This window comes from Gasterosteus aculeatus, chromosome 16 (assembly GCF_964276395.1).
Source record: "Gasterosteus aculeatus chromosome 16, fGasAcu3.hap1.1, whole genome shotgun sequence".
Classification (NCBI taxonomy): domain Eukaryota; kingdom Metazoa; phylum Chordata; class Actinopteri; order Perciformes; family Gasterosteidae; genus Gasterosteus; species Gasterosteus aculeatus.
The window spans coordinates 19,048,231-19,071,183 of NC_135704.1; the positions used below are offsets into that span (position 1 = coordinate 19,048,231).

The 22,953-nt window shown below is 47.3% G+C and overlaps 1 protein-coding gene across 2 annotated transcripts in view; it reads left to right on the forward strand.

The window, feature by feature from the left end:
• Window positions 1-17,445: 17,445 nt before the first annotated feature.
• Window positions 17,446-22,953, forward strand: part of arhgap20 (Rho GTPase activating protein 20) — a 31,307-nt gene continuing 25,799 nt past the window's right edge. The window contains exon 1 of one of the 2 annotated variants that reach the window (XM_078090894.1): window positions 17,446-17,777. In XM_078090894.1, the coding sequence (XP_077947020.1) occupies window positions 17,667-17,777 (111 nt within the window). In that variant the 5' untranslated portion in view covers window positions 17,446-17,666. Of the gene's footprint in view, window positions 17,778-21,811; window positions 21,824-22,953 lie in introns of those variants that run through there. The other variant, XM_078090896.1, reaches the window with a different exon arrangement.

A 22,953-nucleotide genomic window follows, 5' to 3' on the forward strand; every position in this document is an offset into this window, starting at 1 on the left:
CGCTGCAAACTGCGTTGCTTTGCTTGATAATCAAAGAATAAAATGCTCTGACAAAAATAAAATAAAAGTGCACACAGTGAGCGGCTTTGGAGTAAGGGGCAACTCGGAGACTCAGTGGATTCAGGGAGGGCTACTGGGACAGGGTAGATAACCCGGGCTGAAGGGTTCTTTGAGGTTGGAGGATTTTCAAAATGATCCCGGGGCAGTGAGCAGGATTTACCACCTTCAGGGGGCATTTTTAAAGGCCATTTAATGCAGTTGTAAGTCAATTGATTCTCGCTATTTCAGAATATTCAACAATGCAAAGCAGCTCTTTGTTGGTCCTTTTCCTTTCTCTATTCTCCCTCTTGATTTTTCCGTATTCTTCTTTGTGCTCAATATAATATATAAATGCATAAACTAAGGTTTTAATTGCAGCGAACAAAGAGGAATCTTCTCTTCTTCACACCCTTCTGATGAGCAGAACGTCTATGTGTGTCATCTGATGGTGAATCGCACCGACGGCAGATTTTTGACGCATTCCACCATCGGGTCTTTTGGCCTCGCCTGAGAAACGCCCCCCCCCCCCCCCTTTCCTTATTAATGGGTGAATCAGATGGAGGAACAGATGCTTGGTTGATTCAACAGGAATCTTGAAGTTCCACTGGCGTGTGACCTGTTGTTGAGCTGAAACATGATTCATGTGCTCTGATGCCTCTTTATATTCATGTTCCTCATGTCAGTGTTCCTCACGTCCCTCGTGTTCATAGTCCTCGTTTTCATGTTCTTCATGTTCATGTTCCTTCTGTTCATAGTCATCATGTTCATGTCCCTCGTGTTCATAGTCCTCATTTTCATGTTCTTCATTTTAATGTTCCTCATGTTCATGTTCCTCATGTTCATGTCCCTTGTGTTAGTGTTCCTCATGTCCCTCGTGTTCATAGTCCTCATTTTCATGTTCTTCATGTTCATGTTCCTTCTGTTCATAGTCATCATGTTCATGTTCCTCGTGTTAGTGTTCCTCATGTTCATGTTCCTTGTGTTCATGCTCATCATGTTCATGTTCCTCGTGTTAGTGTTCCTCATGTCCCTCGTGTTCATAGTCCTCATTTTCATGTTCTTCATTTTAATGTTCCTCATGTTCATGTTCCTCATGTTCATGTCCCTTGTGTTAGTGTTCCTCATGTCCCTCGTGTTCATAGTCCTCATTTTCATGTTCTTCATGTTCATGTTCCTTCTGTTCATAGTCATCATGTTCATGTTCCTCGTGTTAGTGTTCCTCATGTTCATGTTCCTTGTGTTCATGTTCCTCATGTTCATGTCCCTTGTGTTAGTGTTCCTCATGTCCCTCGTGTTCATAGTCCTCATTTTCATGTTCTTCATGTTCATGTTCCTCATGCATGCTCCTCATGTTCATGTTCCTCGTGTTCATGTTCATGTTGCTCGTGTTAGTGTTCCTCATGTTCCTCATGTTCATGCTCCTCATGTTCATGTTCCTCATGTTCATGTTGCTCGTGTTAGTGTTCCTCATGTCCCTCATGTTCATGTTGCTCGTGTTAGTGTTCCTCATGTTCCTCATGTTCATGCTCCTCATGTTCATGTTCCTCATGTTCATGTTCCTCATGTTCATGTTCATGTTCCTCGTGTTAGTGTTCCTCATGTCCCTCGTGTTCATGCTCCTCATGTTCATGTTCATGTTCCTCCGGTTTTCTTTAAAACATGATCAATATATGGTTGTATTCTATTTTATACTTTTTCTTGTGTTTTAACTTTTCAATAATTCAGATTACATTTGATTTGTACATAAATAATTGGTTGATGATAATCTGACCAAGTCGGTTCTGTTACTGTTTTCAGGTCCAGTAAACCAGAACGTCATCGCTGATTCCTGTTTGCTCGCCACCTTTCCAGAAACTGGTGTAAAAGGCGAGCACCTGAGCCTGTTTTCAGAACTCATACTTTCCCTTCATTAGAAACCACAGATCTGCTTTACAGGCCCGTTAATCCTCTATCTGGACTTTCTCTTCTTACAGTCAACACTCACACGCACTGAACACTGACACACCAACTGCTGCAGAAGCTTTGGGCCAGGACGGAGGAGACAAATGGAAGGAAAGCTGGCGTCAGACGTGAGCAGCAGGTCCAAACGGCTTGTGAAAGAGGCTTCTCAGTACAGATCCTTCAATCTCAGAGATTAAGAACTTGGTCTTCACCCAATGAAATGACAACGTCTTCTATCCGGCCTCACGGTGACACAAAACCTTCATCCAAAACATTCAGCAGGATGGATTGCAGACTTTTGGCACATTTGGGATTTGGGAGACAATAATGGTAATAATGGCACAGTGGAAAACACAAGAGACACAATGGCGGGAAACAGTTTGCTAACAGCTAACTGCTGACAGCTAACAGTAAGAACACCTCTGTGTGACTCATGGACCATCGGTCACTAAATGAACATCATGCTGGGTTGAAGAAGACGTGAAACTAGAGACTGAGACCATAAACTCACGTTTACAATGTTTACTGAGGGAATAAATCCACAGAGAAGTAGAGTCATTTCCTCATAGACGTCTATGGGAGCAGAGGAGTCGCCCCCTGCTGGTCACTGCAGAGAAGTAGAGTCATTTCCTCATAGACGTCTATGGGAGCAGAGGAGTCGCCCCCTGCTGGTCACTACAGGGAAGTAGAGTCATTTTCTCATAGACGTCTATGGGAGCAGAGGAGTCGCCCCCTGCTGGTCACTGCAGAGAAGTAGAGTCATTTCCTCATAGACGTCTATGGGAGCAGAGGAGTCGCCCCCTGCTGGTCACTACAGGGAAGTAGAGTCATTTTCTCATAGACGTCTATGGGAGCAGAGGAGTCGCCCCCTGCTGGTCACTACAGAGAAGTAGAGTCATTTCCTCATAGACGTCTATGGGAGCAGAGGAGTTGCCCCCTGCTGGTCACTACAGAGAAGTAGAGTCATTTCCTCATAGACGTCTATGGGAGCAGAGGAGTCGCCCCCTGCTGGTCACTACAGAGAAGTAGAGTCATTTCCTCATAGACGTCTATGGGAGCAGAGGAGTCGCCCCCTGCTGGTCACTACAGAGAAGTAGAGTCATTTCCTCATAGACGTCTATGGGAGCAGAGGAGTCGCCCCCTGCTGGTCACTACACAGAAGTAGAGTCATTTCCTCATAGACGTCTATGGGAGCAGAGGAGTCGCCCCCTGCTGGTCACTACAGAGAGGTGGAGTCATTTCCTCATAGACGTCTATGGGAGCAGAGGAGTCGCCCCCTGCTGGTCACTACAGAGAAGTAGAGTCATTTCCTCATAGACGTCTATGGGAGCAGAGGAGTCGCCCCCTGCTGGTCACTACAGAGAAGTAGAGTCATTTCCTCATAGACGTCTATGGGAGCAGAGGAGTCGCCCCCTGCTGGTCACTACAGAGAAGTAGAGTCATTTCCTCATAGACGTCTATGGGAGCAGAGGAGTCGCCCCCTGCTGGTCACTACACAGAAGTAGAGTCATTTCCTCATAGACGTCTATGGGAGCAGAGGAGTCGCCCCCTGCTGGTCACTACAGAGAGGTGGAGTCATTTCCTCATAGACGTCTATGGGAGCAGAGGAGTCGCCCCCTGCTGGTCACTACAGAGAAGTAGAGTCATTTCCTCATAGACGTCTATGGGAGCAGAGGAGTCGCCCCCTGCTGGTCACTACAGAGAAGTAGAGTCATTTCCTCATAGACGTCTATGGGAGCAGAGGAGTCGCCCCCTGCTGGTCACTACAGAGAAGTAGAGTCATTTCCTCATAGACGTCTATGGGAGCAGAGGAGTCGCCCCCTGCTGGTCACTGGGGTTAATGCTTAACCAATCATGTGTTCTATACCCTCATTCACGACTCACCATTACAGCAGCGGCCTCTGCCGAGCGAGTGGAGATCTGCACCTTTCCAGTGAATCCTCTTTCTGTATGAAAACCAGTTTAAATGCCCCCGGGCGCATGTCTGAAATCTGTATTTTACGAGTCTTATTCCCGCCACCCGTTCGTCGCTGTGCGCGGACAATGACAGCGACGACATCGGCGCCTGCCGACGGTCTGTAATTACACCCTCGTCCCTGTGGGTTCTGCCTCTTGTCGTTCAACACCTGGGCGAGCGTCTCGGAGGTGACGAAAGGGGAACGTGGCGGCGCAGTTGGCCGCCCTGTAATCTGGAGGACGGAACGGCTTCCTGATGAATGTTACAGTAGCGGTTACGCAGTCGCTGTGGTAGAAGTATAATAAGAATGCTGTTATTTAAGTTACCATGCCAAATAGGTCACGCTGCTTATGTGAACTCCAACCTTTGAGCATTTTAAATTTGAACGTTTCAACTGTGATCTTCTTGTTTTTACAACAACCTTTTTGTTACTTTCCACTGATCTCCCGGCGTCTCATTTATTCTCAGCTCTTTCTAATCACGACGGAATGTAGAGCAGCCGGAGTGGACGTGTCACAAGCCTGGATCAGCCTCCGTGTTGTTCTGTTTTCTCCTTTCGCTTCTAGCTTATTGCCTCAAACAAACCAAATAATTATCAAAAAACAGAGGAAATTTGTTTCCCTCGTTAAACCCTTTTTCTTACTTCTTCTCGATGGTTAGATTTGGAGGCGGTGGGGATCCTTGACAGTGGAGTCAATGCCTGCAGAATCAGCTGGATTTCAATCGTTAATCCGCAATGAATTCTTCTTCCTTTCCCTACAGAGCGCGAGGCCGGCAGAGGACGGGCAGAGGACGGGCGCGGGGCCGACAGAGGACGGGCAGAGGACGGGCGCGGGGCCGACAGAGGACAGGCAGAGGATGGGCAGAGGACGGACAGAGGACAGGCGCGGGGCCGACAGAGGACGGGCGCGGGGCCGACAGAGGACGGGCAGAGGACAGGCGCGGGGCCGGCAGAGGACGGCCGCGGGGCTGACAGAGGACAGGCAGAGCGTCCTCTGGGGGACGGGTGCGGAGCCGACAGAGGACGGCAGAGGACAGGCGCGGGGCCGACAGAGGACAGGCAGAGGACAGGCGCGGGGCCGACAGAGGACAGGCAGAGCGTCCTCTGGGGGACGGGCGCGGAGCCGACAGAGGACGGGCAGAGGACGGGCGCGGGGCCGATAGACCTGATCACCGCCCACACCAATGACTCGTCCACACACGGAACAGATCACGTCCAGACATCAGCATCATCCGCACCAAACAACCCGTTTCTACGGCAACGGAGGGTGAAATTCTTGAGTGACAGATCACCTCTCACCCTTCATTGTTCAGGAGGAATTTATACAGTAATGATGCAATCAGGACCAGCGCCTTCTGCACAGTGAGGAATTCCACACACAAAGGCTCCGTTGATAACAAGAGTGGAGAATCGGTTCTTGGCGTTTGTCGGCAGCAGCTCAATGGTCCTCCTGAAGCTGACCCGTTTAATGCTCAACCCGCCTGTAAACAGCGATATGAATCCCGGTGATTCCGCCGAGTCACGGCACCGTGTCGGGGAAACAGCGGAGCCTCTTGACGTTAAGGGGAGTCGACGGTGGGGTGATGTGGACCTCGAGATGAGGTGGAAGTAGATTCCTGACATGGGGGAGGGTACGCATCAGTGGACCGGCACAGACTACTTCCTGGGCCTTCCTGAGGGCCAGATAATGGTTGATGATGATGGTTAACATGGGGGCGACGGGTGCAGGCTGGTATCAACCCCCCCACACGGCACCGGGTCTCGAACCGAAGAGAAGCCAGCTAACTTTTCCCCTCATGCCCCCCCACATCCCACCTCTCCCCTTAAAATCTCTGCTATCATCCCTTAAACCCTTCCCCAGAGCCCCTCGCTCTCCTCGTCCAACGCTCCATTCTTCCATGACAGACAAACAAGAACCACTGAGCCGCTGCTGCTGTGCGTGACCTTCCTATTTTAAAAACCCAACCCGGCGCTTCCCAGCGCGCGCCGCTCCATCGGCCTCACGTGGTCGGCTTCGTCCTGTTTACGGAGCCTCCGGGTGTGAGATCCCAGCATGCACCGCGGCCAGGCAACTCTACCCGCGTAGGTCTTCTCACGCAAAGAAAGACGTTACACCGTAAAACAGCAGCTGAAAGACCCGCTTGAGGAACCGAGGGAGGACCTTAAAGGGGTGGGACCCGTGTTTTGTTTTCTCTCTCTGGGTATTTCGTTGTCTCCAGTCTTCATCATGAAGGTCTTTGGGTTTCTTCTGCAATATCTTCGTGCCGCTTGTGTAGCTCCAGCTGTGACAGAGCGAATGCTACGTGTAGCATTTAGCTCGCGGTGCCGCTGTGCCAGAGGCCCTTCCCCTCCCCCCGCCCACCACCGTCTCGGCTGAGCCCCCCTTCCTGCAAGTACAGACAGCCACAGTTCATGTGCAGCTACAGTGGTGTGACGGCATCTACATAGGCACTCAATGCGAGGCCATGGAGGGGCTCGTGCATGCCGAGCAGGGGGAAGGAAGGATTAGTACGATTGGTGAGAGTCTCTGTCATCATCTGGAGAGACAAACAAGACTCTGAGGGACAAACGGGAGATTCTGTGTTGTCAGAGGAGGAAGATCTGCAGAAGATTCATTGCTCCACGTCATAATGACGGATGAGTTGTAAAATGTAAAATGATTCTTTTTCCATTTGAAACAACACATGCAGTTAGACTCCATAATTGTATTTTTGTGTTCATTCTATTCCCCTTTTATTACAGTAAAGCTTTGTGCTGCATGTTTCATTGATTAAGGATAGGTTGACTGTTTAACTGGCACTAAATATATATTTTAAATATATTATTGAAATCCGGCAACGTCTGATTTGGCCCGGAAAGGCTGGAGCCTCGACGAGGGAAGGTTCTGCATTAGAAAGCAACACATCCAGATGTTTGGAGTGTGACAACATCTCATTAAAGATGAATTCAAGGTGATGCTCCTCAGCACGGACATAAACACAGCTGGCGGAATGAGTTCCCATTAAGCTGATTCATAATGATGTATCCTGGAAGAGTCATGGGGCTACTTTCAGTGAAAACAGCGGCAGCTCGGTAAGTGTGTGGAGTCACATGTTTGATAAACACAGTGTGTGTGCGTGCTGTCAACACTGAGTACATTAAATAGCTGTCACACTCCACGGCACCCACAGTTACATGGAAACCCACCCGACCCCCAACGAGGGACAGGAGGTGTTTGGGGGGTTTTAAATAACAGAAGAGCTCCACACTTTTTGAGAGCGACGTTTTACCAGGAAGGAAGAAAAAAAGTCTAATTTAATTCAAAGAAATAAAATGAAGAAGAAGAAAAAGCTGTGATACCCCAAATATCTCCTCTTCCTCGGGATATTTGGTACATTTCCTGACATCATGACAGAGAAATGTCCGCTCAGCACACACACACACACACACAACGCAGTCCTTCTTGTTTCTCTTGGCGCAGCTCCTCGACCTCCACTTGACCCGAGGGAGGACGTCTTCTCCTCACAGAGCAGGACGACTCAAACGTCAAATAACCTTCATCGTCCTCACCAGACGAAGCTCAGACGCTTGTTGCCTCCGAGCATGAAAACGGGCAGCTGGTTCCAATCGAGCACAAACCTTTGTGTGTGTTTTAAGTTTTTATACGTAGGCCAGGTCAAAGGTCACGCATGTAATTCAAATGTCCAACGTGTTATGCACAAACAATCTTTTCCCTCCATCCTTCCTCCCTCCGTCCTCCGTCCTCCGTCCTCCTCCCTCTGTCCTCCCCCCTCCCTGCAGTGAGTTGTGTTGAATGACCTCATCGATGAGATGGAGGCGGGGCCACGCGGCACGTCGGGAGGCTTTTGTAACCCGATAAGTCAATCTGTTGGGGAATGTGCTCAGATTCAATGTGGCGGCTGGTTTTGGGGCCTGTGTCAAAGTCCAGCTTTGACAATCAGCTTTATTGGCCAAGTATGTGACATTATTGTTCTTCACCCCTCTCGGTGTACTTACACAGGAGTATTAACAACAGGGACACAATGTTTAATACTTCTAATATTTAATAAGGAGATCACCGACCTCGGCGTTAAGAAACAGTGGCGTTTAGCGAGCACACGCTTACTCAAACAATTAGAGGAAGATTAAGAAGCTGCTTATGTCATTTCACAATATCACATCTCATGATCAAATCTGGTTTTTCTTCTCCGAGAAAAATAATCTTTGTCCACCACCATTTGTAAAGAAGAGGCCTCAGAAAGAAAAGAAGCACGCGGGCCTTTGCCGTGTTCCTCTCGGGTCGAGCCCACCGAGCTGCTTCGGGTGATGATCCTCACTTTCATGCACGAGAGGCCATTCGAGGAGCAGTGGATGTTCTGCTAGTTGAACGTAATTATGAAACGTATCCCTGTTAACAGGGCGGCACGGTGGCGTGGTGGTTTCCTCACAGCAAGAAGGTCCCGGGTTCGACTCTGCCCAGAGGCCTTTCTGTGTGGAGTCTGCATGTTCTCCCCGTGTCTGCGTGGGTTCTCTCCGGGTTCTCCGGCTTCCTCCCACAGGCCAGAGACCTGCTCTGGGGATCAGGTTGGTTGGTGATGCTAAGTTGCCCGTAGGTGTGTGGATGTGAGTGTGGTTGTGTGTCTCTGTGTAGCCCTGCGATTGGCTGGTCCAGGATGGACCCCGTCTATCACCTGAAGTCTGCTGGGATGGACACCTGCCCCCCCACCCCCCTCCATGACCCCGTGTGCAGGATAAGCGGTGTGAAGATGGATGGATCCCCGTTATTAGCTGCAGCACTTTGGTCTAAACCGTGACGTGTATCCATGTAATTACCTGTAAAACTTTACCGTAGTTTACCGTAAAGTTTATGCCAAATCCCTGTAATCAGCTCTGAATGTGTCAGTACAATAAAAGGCCCTGAAGGCCGTCAGCAGTCACCCCTCCTGGAGGTGTCGTAGAGCTTTGTCATAAGAAGCTGTTTAAAATGTGTCGGGTTAGCTTACAACAATATTTGTAGTTTAACTTAAATTGGATCAAAGCACTTGGAAGCTGGATTTTAGGCAAAAGCAAAATCGTAAAGTTATATTTACGCTGTGTAAGACCATTTGTATTAAATATATAATAACAATAATTATTATTATAATATAATTATTGATATTTAAGATTAGATAAGATTTGATGTTGCTTCAGCGCGAGTACTGAACTAAATAAGGAGGTAAAGAGAGTTAAAAAACGTCAAATAAGAGTGTAAGAGAGTAATAAATACAAAATGCAGGTGTGGTAGATAGTTACAGATGGATGGAGATACATACATACATGGATGGACGGATGGAAAGACATAGAGACAGATGGGGACGTGGATGAACTGAGACGTCTGTGTCGTCCTGTGAAAAGGCTCCAATGAAGACTTCATAGTGACGTCCACCTCCAGCAGCTTCAGGCTGTGTGTCTCTGAGTGTTGTCCTCACACACACACACACACACACACACACACACACACACACACACACACACACACTCACACACACACACACACACACACACACACACACACACACACACTCATGTCACGTCTCTGCACAGCCCCTCCCCCTATAAACACCGGTGGTCGAGTTGTTTGGTTGCACGTGGTTGATTCAACGTGACACGCCGCAGCTTCCAAAGGAAAACCACAGGAGTGCGTCTGCAGGGGGAGAAGGTCGGCTCGCGCAGATGCCGGCTGATGTTTTCTCCAAGCTGAAGAGACAGCGAGCGAGGAGGCGAGAACGAAGGGGGTGGGGGGAGGGGAGGAAGGACACGAGGTGAAAACCCTGCTGCAACATGTCGGCTGGTCGTCACCATCAGAAGCACCAACAATGAAGCTATTAATGAAGCAGCAGCTACACAAGAGTTTTAAGGGGGGGTCGTGGAGGGGGGGGGGGGTCTGAGCATCCCATGACTGCCTGAGGGCTCATGATGGAGGCCGCTGGAAACGGGAACTCTGTCTTCACCTGCACGCACCACCTCACAAATCCACCGCGTTGGTGTCTTATTGTAAGGAACAGTTCTATGTTACAAACATCAGCCACGTGTCACGAGGCAAACATGACGAAAGCAAGGCCGACCCCCCCCCCCGCCCTCTCTTGTCTTACCGGTCTCACCTGTTCGCCTCACATCGCTCTAAATACCGTTCCACATTCCAGGCTCATTCAGGGAGCGAAAGTCTTTAAATCCACAAGCAACGACAAACAACGTGATTACGTTTGTCTTTGTCAAAGCCTGTTTGAAACGGTGTAAATGCAACGTTTAGGCAGCGGTTTTGCCGAAGGGAAGCCCGCCCCTCATCGTATGTGTGTGTTTGTGTCTCCTGTGATTGGTCCAAGCCTCTGACCACCTGACCAGCATCAGCATCCGAATCAGCTCCATGGAAACAAGGCGTCTGCAGCTCCTTCAAACCCGAGGCTGCAGGTTAAACTGCTCATGTGGTGCAATATTCTATTCTTATAGAATATCTTCTGTTTACGTTCCTATTGTGCAACGCGAGCGAGCGCGTGGGCCGGTGACGTGCATGTGTGCATGTTTGTGTGTGAGCACGTCGTGTCCTCCATGTTTGTTCATAAAGCAACGCTGATGTTATATTTGTCCAGTCTGCGCGTGATGCAGTGGATGAGATAAATGCAGAGGCCAAATGTCACGTCGTCAACGTTTCGGTTTGGCGTGACAGGCGCTGCGCCGTCCCTCCCTGTAAACCGGCCTCAGCCGGTTTGTCTGCTCCTCAATCACCGACCAGGGAAAGTCTCCGGCTGGCGATACGACGTCTTTAATATAAGATAAAATGCCTGTTTCCACTCAGAAAGAAGCTTCTCAGTCTCTTTCCTTTGGTCCCCTTTGAGTTAATAAAAGCGTGTTTCTGAACCTGCATCTGCTCCCTGGCGAGCCGGTGCGCCCGTTGCGATGCTCCTCCCTCCAACAGGACTTTCATCCCGCCATCGGAGCGGTATTTTTATGCCCTTTCAGCCAATCAGGGAGCTCGTTGCACGGCTACCACATGCCGGGCTTCCTGCAGAAGTCTGGGGTTGTGGTTATGCTGATGAGTGGCTTGGAGACGTATGCAGCTAATTATATATATATATATACATGAAGTACAGAAGCACCCAAAATACAGAGCGGTAGTGGGGAGGAGAAGGCGACAGGGAGGGTGAAGTCCCCAACATACCACAGATGTTTCCACAAGCCGCTTAATCCACTGCGAGCCGAGTGACTTCATCGTGATGCCGCATGGGATTCATTCCCCTGCAGAGCCTTTGGGGGGGTCAGTGTGAACTGGTTCAGATCGGGTAAAATGAACATTATATTCCACCACCGTGAAAGGTTTACATGCATCAGGCCTCATGGGGAGAGGGAGGCTTCTCCAAGACCGCGATGAGCGGCGTTGGTTCCCTTTTCGTTGTTTCCTCCAAGCTGGCAGTAAGGCCGAGATCCTCCTTGTGGCAGTGGCAAGTGGGTGGCATCAAACTTGAGAGCCCCACCCCCTACACGGAACCCGCCGGTCCAAACCTAAAATTAGCCTCTGTAATAAGAAGACGGGGGCTCACGTGTCTCAAATAAAATTAAATATTTACAGCAGCTGACCTGTCGTACAAATAACAGTTGTTTCTGGGAAAAATTGGCTCCTCCCACCCAGCGTGCCGTCGTGACGCCGACTGATTTACTGGCGATTGCCGCTGCCTGCCACAAAGTTGCCACCCACTTGCCACTGCCACAAGGAGGATCTCGCTGTCACTCCAGTAAGGCCGAGATCCTCCTTGTGGCAGTGGCAAGTGGGTGGCATCAAACTTGAGAGCCCCACCCCCTACACGGAACCCGCCGGTCCAAACCTAAAATTAGCCTCTGTAATAAGAAGACGGGGGCTCACGTGTCTCAAATAAAATTAAATATTTACAGCAGCTGACCTGTCGTACAAATAACAGTTGTTTCTGGGAAAAATTGGCTCCTCCCACCCAGCGTGCCGTCGTGACGCCGACTGATTTACTGGCGATTGCCGCTGCCTGCCACAAAGTTGCCACCCACTTGCCACTGCCACAAGGAGGATCTCGCTGTCACTCCAAGCTGGTCGTCCAATGTGTTCGTCATCGGAGTTGTAATTTTGTTACTATTTTCCCGCGACTGAAACCACGACGTATTTATCTCTACGAGAAGAACTGATGTTTTGAACGTGAATCACCGTCTCTCGGTCTATCAAACAGAACGGATGTCATTTACAAACCACTTTGTACAAACTGCGGTCAGACAGACGGATCCGATCGCCATGAAGGTCACACGTTATATTGGTGTTTCTGACGTGGGCTCCGATCTCACGCCATTTAGCTGACGTCCGTCTGCTTTACTTCCCTCCTGTTTTAAACCTTTACTCCACCAGGTAAAGATTCAACTTTAGGCCCAGTGGAAACATCACAGGTCCCTGTCGGTAAAGATCACCAACCTCGGCAGTCGCAATTTTACATAATAAAAACCAAATGATTTGGTTCAGTTTGGCTTAAAGTTTGTACATTTGTGATTTAACTTCTTCTCTGTGTGACTACAGTAAAACACTAATGAAGATTTCTTTTTAAATCAGTCCTCGAGTGAACCTTTATAAATATATTAAAAATAACAAGGTCAAATTTGACAGTTGTATCACAATGTTTTTGTGGATTTTTCCAGTGTTCCGCTGATTAGAAGCTGCTCCGTCCCATAATAAAAAGCCTCTTGAAGGTTATTAAAATATGTTTCTCCGTCCTGATGGAAACAGACAACGGAGGCGCCAAGTAGGAAAAGATTTATAGACACATTTGGATCGAAAGTCAGGAAGTCAGCTGAGCGAAGGAGTTAGGGAGGAAGTGAGGAAGGAAAAGGAAACGAGGTAGATAGTTACCGACAGTCGAGAGCTTCATCAGAGGGGAGTCATCACACACACACACACACACACACACACACACACACACACACACACGAGAGGCAGCCTAAAACCAAGATGGCGCCCGTAAAAAAAAAAAGACAAGAACGGGTCTTTCCAAGAAGGAAGATGGCAAACTAATATACTAAGATGGAAAATAGTTGATTTAAAAGGGTAAGATGCCACCTCCCAAAAGTGCGAGGCTAGCAGGCCTTCGACCAACATCACAGTTTGCTTCTTGTTAAAGTATTTGCTCCGGTCACATGTTAAATATTGTTTCCTTAAGAGTGAAGAAACTCTGTGTTATAATATCACAGCTCTTTAATGAAATGAAATCCACGTTGTTGATTCTCGTGCACGGTGATTTATTCTGACCTAAATCTAGAGGCAGCAAATTGATAGCTTTTGGCCACCGTGCCGCCAACAAATGAGTCTCATTACTGTGATTTACTCATCCGGCTCTGGCTTTAGCGTTAGCTCAACAGTTAGCTCACGGTGCTAACGAGGCCCGTTCTCAGCACTAAATATGACGGAGCGTTTGTACATGAGAAGAGCAACGGAGGCTGGCTGGTCTTAGATCAGAGGCCTGGATCAGGGGCCTGGATCAGAGACCTGGATCAGGGGCCTGGATCAGAGGACTGGATCAGAGGCCTGGATCAGAGGCCTGGATCAGGGGCCTGGATCAGAGGCCTGGATCAGGGGCCTGGATCAGGGGCCTGGATCAGAGGCCTGGATCAGGGGCCTGGATCAGATGACTGGATCAGGGGCCTGGATCAGAGGACTGGATCAGGGGCCTGGATCAGATGACTGGATCAGAGGCCTGGATCAGAGGCCTGGATCAGATATCTGGATCAGAGGCCTGGATCAGAGGCCTGGATCAGGTTCTAGTTGAATCCAGGTCTGCTTTTTCAAATGACCGTTTACGTTAAAGCGAGAGAAATGTACCGAGACGGCGACTCAACGCCAGAGGAAATGCAAAGGAATGCAACTTGAGTAGTTCTATAGGCAAATGTACCAAAACAATTCCTAATTTGTGTCTCTGTTCTTTTTAACGTATTTGCATTAAAAAGCAATTCCAACCACTCTTAGAAAGCTCTCTTATGTTTAAATGAGTGTGTTTACTCATCCGAATCACTGCAACAGAGCTGTATTCTGCACATGAGCTCATTAAGAAAACTTTACTCTGCATGTTTATTAAAGAGGGAAACAAGTACGTTTGTTTTTCCTGTCTTTATATTATTATCTATTCCATTTCACTGAACTCTGAGCTTCAGGCAAGAAGCGAGATCATATTAAAGTAAAACAATGAAAGGGCAAAGAATGTGAAAGATAACACAACATTATTTTAGAGTAAAGTTCTGTTCAGCAGTCGGGAGGAGTCGTTGTTTTTGGCGCCTTTACAGATGTTTTATCACTGAGCTGTGTCCAGTTAACTGTTGAAGCAAATTGGTCATAAAATGACTGAGTTGTTATTATTCTGGGCAACAGGCTTTGTTAAAGACAGAAGATTTATGAAGCTGTACTAAGAAAAAAATCACTATTCATTAAAAAGAAAAGAGAGAAATGTGAAAGTCCAGATGTGGCCTTTTTATTCTTTAACATATTCCCTTTATTCATTTAGAGGTCAACATGCAGAAGTTCAAGAAGATGTTAAACAATATGAATAAAAACAGGAATCTGTATTTTACAGGCGACTTACAAGCAGTAAATACGTTAAATAACAACAGCATTTATATGCAATATAATTGCATATAAATGTTGGCATTGTATTATTATTGATGAAGATCAAACGTAGTATTTTAAGATTTATTTTTAATGAGATGAATAATTTACTCGATCATTTATAAAGGAAATACAATTTCAGTTTCGTGGCTGATCCCACGTTCTTTAACCAAGAAGTCACCTACGCACTTTGAAATGTGTGATTTTATCCATGTCCTTCAATCATCTCACCCGTGTGTGACCTCTGACCTCTTATCGTTAGAGCTCTTCTAACAGGAACGCTACTATGACCACTGTGCGACTAACATCTGCAGATTGGCATCCAGATGAGTGGTGAGACTCTGTTTGTTGCATGCGAGGACACGTGTGCGCTTATGCAACACAATGACACGCTGCCTGGCTCTGCAAGGCTTTATCTGGAACTATTAAAGGGTTATTTCCCACTGTTAACCTTTCCCACTGTTAACCCCCCACACTCTACTGCAACAATGCGAGCATGTAAACACACGTTCCGGCCAACAGGAGTACGGAAACAATCCTCCGTGTTTACGGTCATCTGAACCCGAATGGATCCTCTGAAGGGGGAATCCTGCAGACAGCGTTGAGTCATTGGACATGTCGGCACCAGCCGACTCTCCTCCTGGTACCTTTATCAAAGTATTTCATCATTTAGGTATCGTCCTCAGCTTTAAACCGACCCGTAAAGTTATGTTATTTTGTGTTTATTGACTCTACTAATTATATTTCAATGCTATTTCAATGATCTTTTGTTGATGCTAAATGAAAAGTAATATTCCTTATGTAAATACCCTCAAAACACATTTAATAAAGAAGACATGAAGACTCTCAGATGAAAAGTAGTTTTTTTCTTTATATTAGTGTATGAATTCTTCCTATAGTTCTCTTTTCTATCGCTGCTGTGTTTTCTTTTAGAAATAAACGCCCGTCCTCACCAAAGTCATGAGTGACATTCAGCTATTGAGTCACTTTGCCTCAGTAATATTTACCAAGTGTTTGTACAACTTTAGTCTGCTTATCAAGACGCGTCGTGATTCGCGGTTGGAGAAAACGTCATCGTCGCAAGCCGAGCAAAGACGCAGCACAATTAACTATTATTTAAAATAATCGCTCTACTGTAATTAAACGTAGTATTTGTTTTTCTGAGCTGTGTGATCTCAGGAGACCACAGTGAGAAAACCTTGAATTTCTTTGCTTTATTTAAACTCGTTCAACAGAAAGATCACGTTTTATGACAAAAACTACTTAAATTAGCAGATTTTCATGATAATATCTATCACGAAGGTTCTTGAGGCAGTCCTCCATATCTTTTGTAGTCAATACGTTAGTTACATGTAATAACATCATGTGGCTTTACAGCTGGTTCACATTCACCGTGGATGTGAAATTACACTCTCAAGTTGTTGTTAACGTATTTTGAGACAAAGTTTGTTCTCATCCTCTAGGAGTTTATTCTTGTCTCCTTCAGTAGTTTATTCTCAGAATTTGTTACAGTTCAATTCCTTCACTTAGTTGGAGAAGTAGTCCTTTAATGTATAAAACATGGTCAGAAGAGAAGATGCATATGATAGAACATGCTGTGTGTTGTATGTTAGCCTGAAGCCCGTTAATCCCTCACCTTGTTTTTATTCTACCCCCCCTTCCTCGAACCAGACCTGCAGCCATTAAAAGCAGCTCAAGCTGGAGGCCATAATCCCTCCAACTGTGTCTGGTGTCCTCGGGACGGACAGGTTCTCTGGCTGTCTGGACCTTTTCTCTGCGTTTCCCGTGTCAGCGAGTAATCAGAAGCAACGAGAGAAGAACGCGTTGAGACAGAGCAGCATTCACATCACACGCCGTGTAGCGCTTTTATCCAAAGCGACTCGCATTACATTTATAACCCACGACTGTTTTACATTTTGCCCAGGGAGCAATTAGGGGTTTGGTGTCTTGCTCAAGGACACTTCAACGTGGGGCCGACGGGGTTCGAACCACCAACCTTGCAGCTCCCGGCGCACAATCTCTACCCCCTGTTTACTTATTAATGCCTGTAGAACGTTCTTTATTTTAAAGATTAATAAGTAGCTTTGTGAAGTGTAAGCGATACAGTGAGTAATAAATACTGTGCTGGTTCCTGACTGCTGAGGATGTTGTTCATAATGTTTCAACAATAGAGATTCTTTATGACATTTAAAATCTTAATCACGCCCTCATTTATGTTTCTTTAAGTTACAGCCAGCTGAAGCACATACTGACGTGACGCTGTGGCTGTAATCATGTTTAAATGATTACTGCAGCCGACCCGTGAGAACTTCTCTGCCGGGTCGAATTCACCACGGAAGTTAAACGGACCGTAATTTACTAAATGAACAAGGTGCTTTTATTTGCAGATCCTCTGCACCCAAAATATGTTAAAGACACACATTCCTCTACTTGACATGTTTGTTTCACGACCAGTGAACAGGAAGTGACCTCATATGGACGGAGGAGGACGCAGAGAAACGTTTGTCTCCAGAGACCAGTCCATCGGCAAAAACGAGATGTGGACGGACAGAAGGCACAATTTACACACACAGACGCACACACACACACACACACAATAGATCTCAGGCTCACCAGCTGATTTGGTTTCTGTTGTTTTTGTCTCGTTTCCTTCAAGCACAATCAACTTTTTTCCATCGCAGGTATCGTCACAGATGAGTAGATTAATCCCCCCTGTGACAGCCCCCCACCCCCCTTTATTAACTCCCCACCCCTTCATCCATTTACCCTCCTCCTTCTGGCCCTGGCGCCTCCCCCTGTTTGCCTCTTTCACCCCGACGAGCCAATGGGACCAGACAAGGAGGGGAGAGGGGGGAGGGGGGGGAGGATGACCCATTGGACTTGGACCAAAACATCTCGGGCTGTCAGACCGCCAGGAGCTCAGGGGCCGAGAGTCCACCGCCGTGCTGGTTAGCGGAGGTACCTTCACGTCGTCACGATGGATCATCTGAAGTGGACACCTGAAGAGCAGGAGGCACACCGGCTGGGCAGGAGCCTGGTGTTGTAGAGGGAGGAGGAAGTGCATCGTCCCAGAGACACACACACACACACACACTCACTCACGGCCCTGCAGGATGCCAGCGGGGAGGCAGAGGTTCTCGGACCTGGAGATGTTGGTGGGGATGGAGGACGAGCGAGTGGCCAGGAGCAGAGCGGGCAGCTGTGTGGAGTTCCACAGCGTCAAAGTAAGTCTTCTTCTGCCCTTCCAATGAAAGTCAGCAGACGTCTTACAGCCAACTTCATGCTTTTTTGTGGGAAGCCTACGTCAGACTTGGTCGTGCATATTTCGTTGTTGGAAGTTAGAGAATATTCTGGAATTTCACAGGAATGTGCCACAGTGTTTTCCCACTTGTTGCACACACTTGTTGCATTTCTGAGTGAATGACACACACACCACCTACTTCTGAGTGAGAAAGTGGAGGAATACGTTTATCGTCTTATCTGATGCTTTGCGTTCTTAACGCGGTTGTGGTTGCAGCAACAATCAGTCGCACATTTTGTCGATCGTGCAAAAAGGACCCAGGATGTGGATGAAATAAACATTCTGATACTGATGCCACAATGTGGTAAAAGTGCAGCGAGCAACCGACGTGCATTACGCAACCCCCCCGGCTCTAAGTGCGCCTCGGCTGTGTTTCATAACGGTGTGTGTTTCTACGCTCATACAAATCTCCACAACACAAAAAAAGCAAGCACAACGTTGGTGGTGCTTAAGGGGGATCAGGCCGCCGGTTATTACAACCACTTCTCTGTGCAGCCGGTAAAGCCGGCGGAGCAGAGGAGATTTGTGTGCGATTGCAGAGAGCTGATCCGTGTGGGAGGAGGGTCTGAGCCCCCGACGCACAGATGCTCCTCGGCCCTCTCTCTCCGGGTGTTGACCTAAAGGTCGAGCAAAGGGTCTTTGGTTGGAAGCTCTGTGGTAGAAGCTCTGTGGTGGAAGCTCTGTGTTAGAGGCTCTTTGGTTGGAAGCTCTGTGGTAGAAGCTCTTTGTTAGAGGCTCTGTGGTAGAAGCTCTGTGGTGGAAGCTCTGCGTTAGAGGCTCTGTGGTGGAAGCTCTTTGATTGGAAGCTCTGTGGTGGAAGCTCTTTGGTTGGAAGCTCTGTGGTAGAAGCTCTTTGGTTGGAAGCTCTGTGGTAGAAGCTCTTTGGTAGAAGCTCTGTGGTAGAAGCTCTGTGGTAGAAGGTCTTTGGTGGAAGCTCTGTGGTGGAAGCTCTGTGGTGGAAGCTCTGTGGTTGAAGCTCTTTGGTAGGAGCTCTGTGGTAGAAGGTCTGTGTTAGAGGCTCTGTGGTGGAAGCTCTGTGTTTGAGGCTCTGTGGTAGAAGCTCTTTGGTAGAAGCTCTGTGGTAGAAGCTCTGTGGTAGAAGGTCTTTGGTGGAAGCTCTGTGGTGGAAGCTCTGTGGTTGAAGCTCTTTGGTAGGAGCTCTGTGGTAGAAGGTCTGTGTTAGAGGCTCTGTGGTAGAAGCTCTGTGTTTGAGGCTCTGTGGTAGAAGCTCTTTGGTGGAAGTTCTGTGGTGGAAGCTCTGTGGTTGAAGCTCTTTGGTGGAAGCTCTTTGGTAGGAGCTCTGTGGTTGAAGGTCTGTGGTAGAAGCTCTGTGGTAGACGCTCTTTGTTAGAGGCTCTGTGGTAGAAGCTCTGTGGTGGAAGCTCTGTGTTAGAGGCTCTGTGGTAGAAGCTCTGTGGTGGAAGCTCTGTGGTAGAAGCTCTTTGGTTGGAAGCTCTGTGGTAGAAGCTCTGTGGTAGAAGGTCTTTGGTGGAAGCTCTGTGGTTGAAACTCTTTGGTGGAAGCTCTTTGGTAGGAGCTCTGTGGTTGAAGCTCTTTGGTAGGAGCTCTGTGGTAGAAGGTCTGTGGTAGAAGGTCTGTGTTAGAGGCTCTGTGGTGGAAGCTCTGTGTTAGAGGCTCTGTGGTAGAAGCTCTGTGTTGGAATCTCTGTGTTAGAGGCTCTGTGTTGGAAGCTCTGTGTTAGAGGCTCTGTGGTAGAAGCTCTGTGGTGTAAGCTCTGTGGTAGAAGGTCTTTGGTTCGAAGCTCTGTGGTGGAAGCTCTGTGGTAGAAGGTCTTTGGTTCGAAGCTCTGTGGTGGAAGCTCTGTGGTTGAAGGTCTTTGGTTCGAAGCTCTGTGGTGGAAGCTCTGTGGTTGAAGGTCTTTGGTGGAAGCTCTGTGGTGGAAGCTCTGTGGTTGAAGCTCTTTGTTAGAGGCTCTATGGTAGAAGCTCTTTGGTGGAAGGTCTTTGATATAAGCTCTTTGGTGGAAGCTCTTTGGTAGAAGCTCTTTGGTAGAAGCGCTTTGGTGGAAGCTCTTTGGTAGAAGCTCTTTGGTAGAAGCTCTTTGGTGGAAGCTCTGTGGTACTTTGGTACAAGCTCTTTGATAGAGGCTCTGTGGTAGCAGCTCTGTAGCTGTTATGTGCACACATATTAAAGTGTTTAGGTCTACGGGGGTCTATGGGGGTCTGTGTGTACAGTAAGAAGTCAGCAGGCATCACGTGGGGCTACAGACTTGGAGGAACGCTGCTTGTTGGGGAGGGAGACCTGAGGCGGCTGCTGTAACATCACATAATCACTCATTACTTTTGCAGGGAAATAATAACAGATAATTATAATTATTATCTAATAATAATTGGATAATTGCTTGGTTGCATTTTCAAACATAACATTTAACTAAACTCGTAATATGTCACTCATGCCAATAATCAATTATCGATTATTTATTTCTCTTTTTTTAGTGTTTCTTTGGTTTATATGTAAAGTTAAACTCAAATTGGATTCCATTCACAATATATACATATATATGTATATATAACATATACACAAAATAAGGACAAAGGACACAATTCAGAATTTTCAAAACAAACATTATTCATGACGTGTCGTTAACGAGCTAAAACTTTACCAACTGTAGCAGGTTCAACACATTGTAGCAGGTGGATGATGAACTATAACAAAGACTGTGACTCATTGGTCTGTGTGTGTGTGTGTGTGTGTGTGTATGAGCCTCATGCTCAGTAATACAGTCACAAACATGTGTACACTGACACGCACTCACACGCACACACACACTAATGCATTTGGTGGGTTCAGAAGCCACTAAGCTGTTATTAAAGTTCTCTCCCGTCTTCCAGGTATATCATTACGTCCCCTGAAGTCATAACAAATCAGGCCATCGTGATGCACTGTGTATGTATTCAGACATGTAGAGTGCATGTGTATATATTCAACCCGTGTATGAGGTTCACAGGGTCAACGATCAGGTATGTGATTGTTCCCATGTGACTGCTTTAATGCACGTATGTGTGTGTGAAAGATTCCTGTGAGGACGACGACTTGACGACAGGACCAGAGTTGATATATTGGACTCTTGTCAAATGATCACAAACCTGCTTTGGTAAGCCGGGTGACTCGTTTGGAACTCGTCCTTGGAGACTTGGAGAGACCGAGTGGACTTGAGACGTTGAGACGTGTCACATTCTTGTCCTCGAGAGGTCGAGACCTCATTTGACTCTGACTGTTGATATAATCTGAGACCCACGTCAGCTCGGAGGCCAACGCCAGGGTAGCAGGCTACGAGGAGGAGGTTGTGAAGGCCGAGACATGGGGGGGCGACAGGTGGTGTTAGGCCGACTGTAAGAGGAGGGATTAAGTCTGCTGGGCCGGTCATTCCCAGGCTAGAGAGCAGGAGGGGTAAGAGGGGGAAATGAGGATCAGGGACAGAAACAGAGGAAGGGGGGAGGGAAGTGTGCGATGCCCCCCAACCAGAGTGAAAGAGAACGAGGTAGCTCCCTCTGCTGCTAACCCTAAACCTCACCATTACTTCTAAAAGAACTCACCCGTTGCACAAGATCACCGTGGCAACAGACCTGTGTCATAAACAGCAACGTTACACGATCAAATATCAGTTTCCCCAAATGATAGAAAATGACACACGGGATGAAGGTGAGCAACCAGTCATCTACAGGTGTGTGTTTGAGGTCTATTTCAGATTAATTTATTTCATTTATGTATACATTTTATTTATTTGGTGCCTAGCAAGTCCTTTTTTGGTCGTACACAAACGCAATAGTTCCCCTTTTTGCAGTTGTTTTTGTCACTTTGTGTTCATTTTGAATCATTTTATTGTTGTTCTGTGTCTCTTTGTAGTAGTGAGTCTCTTGATAGTTTATTTGTGTCTCTGTGTAGATCTCTTGTGTCTCATTGTGGTATTTTCTTTTCCACACCTTGAGTTACATGTGGTAAGTCAAGGTGCCTCTTCAATAATGCATGCATTGCATGTTACCGGCATGTTTCATGTGCCCTGTGCAACAACACAGCGTTTCTATAGCAACACACCAAACACAACTGTCACCCTATCAGCAGTTGATCTTCAGAGAGCTCCACACCAGACGAGCTCGTTCCAATTGTTTCCAGACCGTTAGAGGAGATGGAGGAGCAGATCAGGCTTTGTGCTTTGTTGTTGTAGTGTGTGAGTAATTGTGTGCGCTGTGTGTGTGTGTGTGTGTGTCTGCCGTCCTAAGCCATCCATGAAGGGATCTGGTCATTAGATGGGGTTATTTTTACGAGGTTTTTTTCAAGCGGCTTGTGTCTATTTTGGTCAGCGCTGTGCGTTCGGTGTGTGCAGTGGAGGTGTTCAAACAAACGAAACGCTGCGGTATTTCTGTGAATTGTTTGGGTGGAAAGCAGGAAGACGTCTCCTGAAGACACAAGGGAGCGAGAGAAGGATCCAGAAGGGCTGGACGGGTCTGGAATATCGGTCTCAGGATTACGACGAGTGGAAAGGGGATGGAAAAAGAGGGGGAAGAGTGTGTGGTAATATATTTTAATGTGCACACCAAAATGTGGCAAGAAAGATGGCAGTTTTTTTATAGCATATGAGGGTTTAGGGGAAACAAGGCAGTACAGTTTATTTCCCTGTTGCTACAATAGACACAAGTCCCTGTAAACACAACAAACTGCACAGATGTGGCAGTTTACAAGACAACAAGCTGCGAAAACTGTTCCAGGGTCCAAATGTGGAGTCAAAGCAGCTGCACCGATGTTCAGAACTGCTTTTTATCCCCCAGTTCAATCAAAAAACACCTTTCTAGTTTTATTTTGAGTCCTTTGCCCATGCTGAACACTTCTGGCATTCAGATCTCACTTTCCAGCCCAGAAAGCAAATTACGGGTGTAATGTTGTTCCAGTGTTTAGAAAGGTGAAGCAGAACACGTAACGCCTTCTGTCAGTAAACATGTCGCTCCGCCTGGAGGCACAACTATACTTACAACTAAAGACCAACTACCCGGCTCTCAAACCACTGTAGCTTTGCAAGGGTGCTAGCTGTCTAGCTAGTAACTAGCTAACTAGCCAGCTGCTAAAAGTTAACAACTTAGATC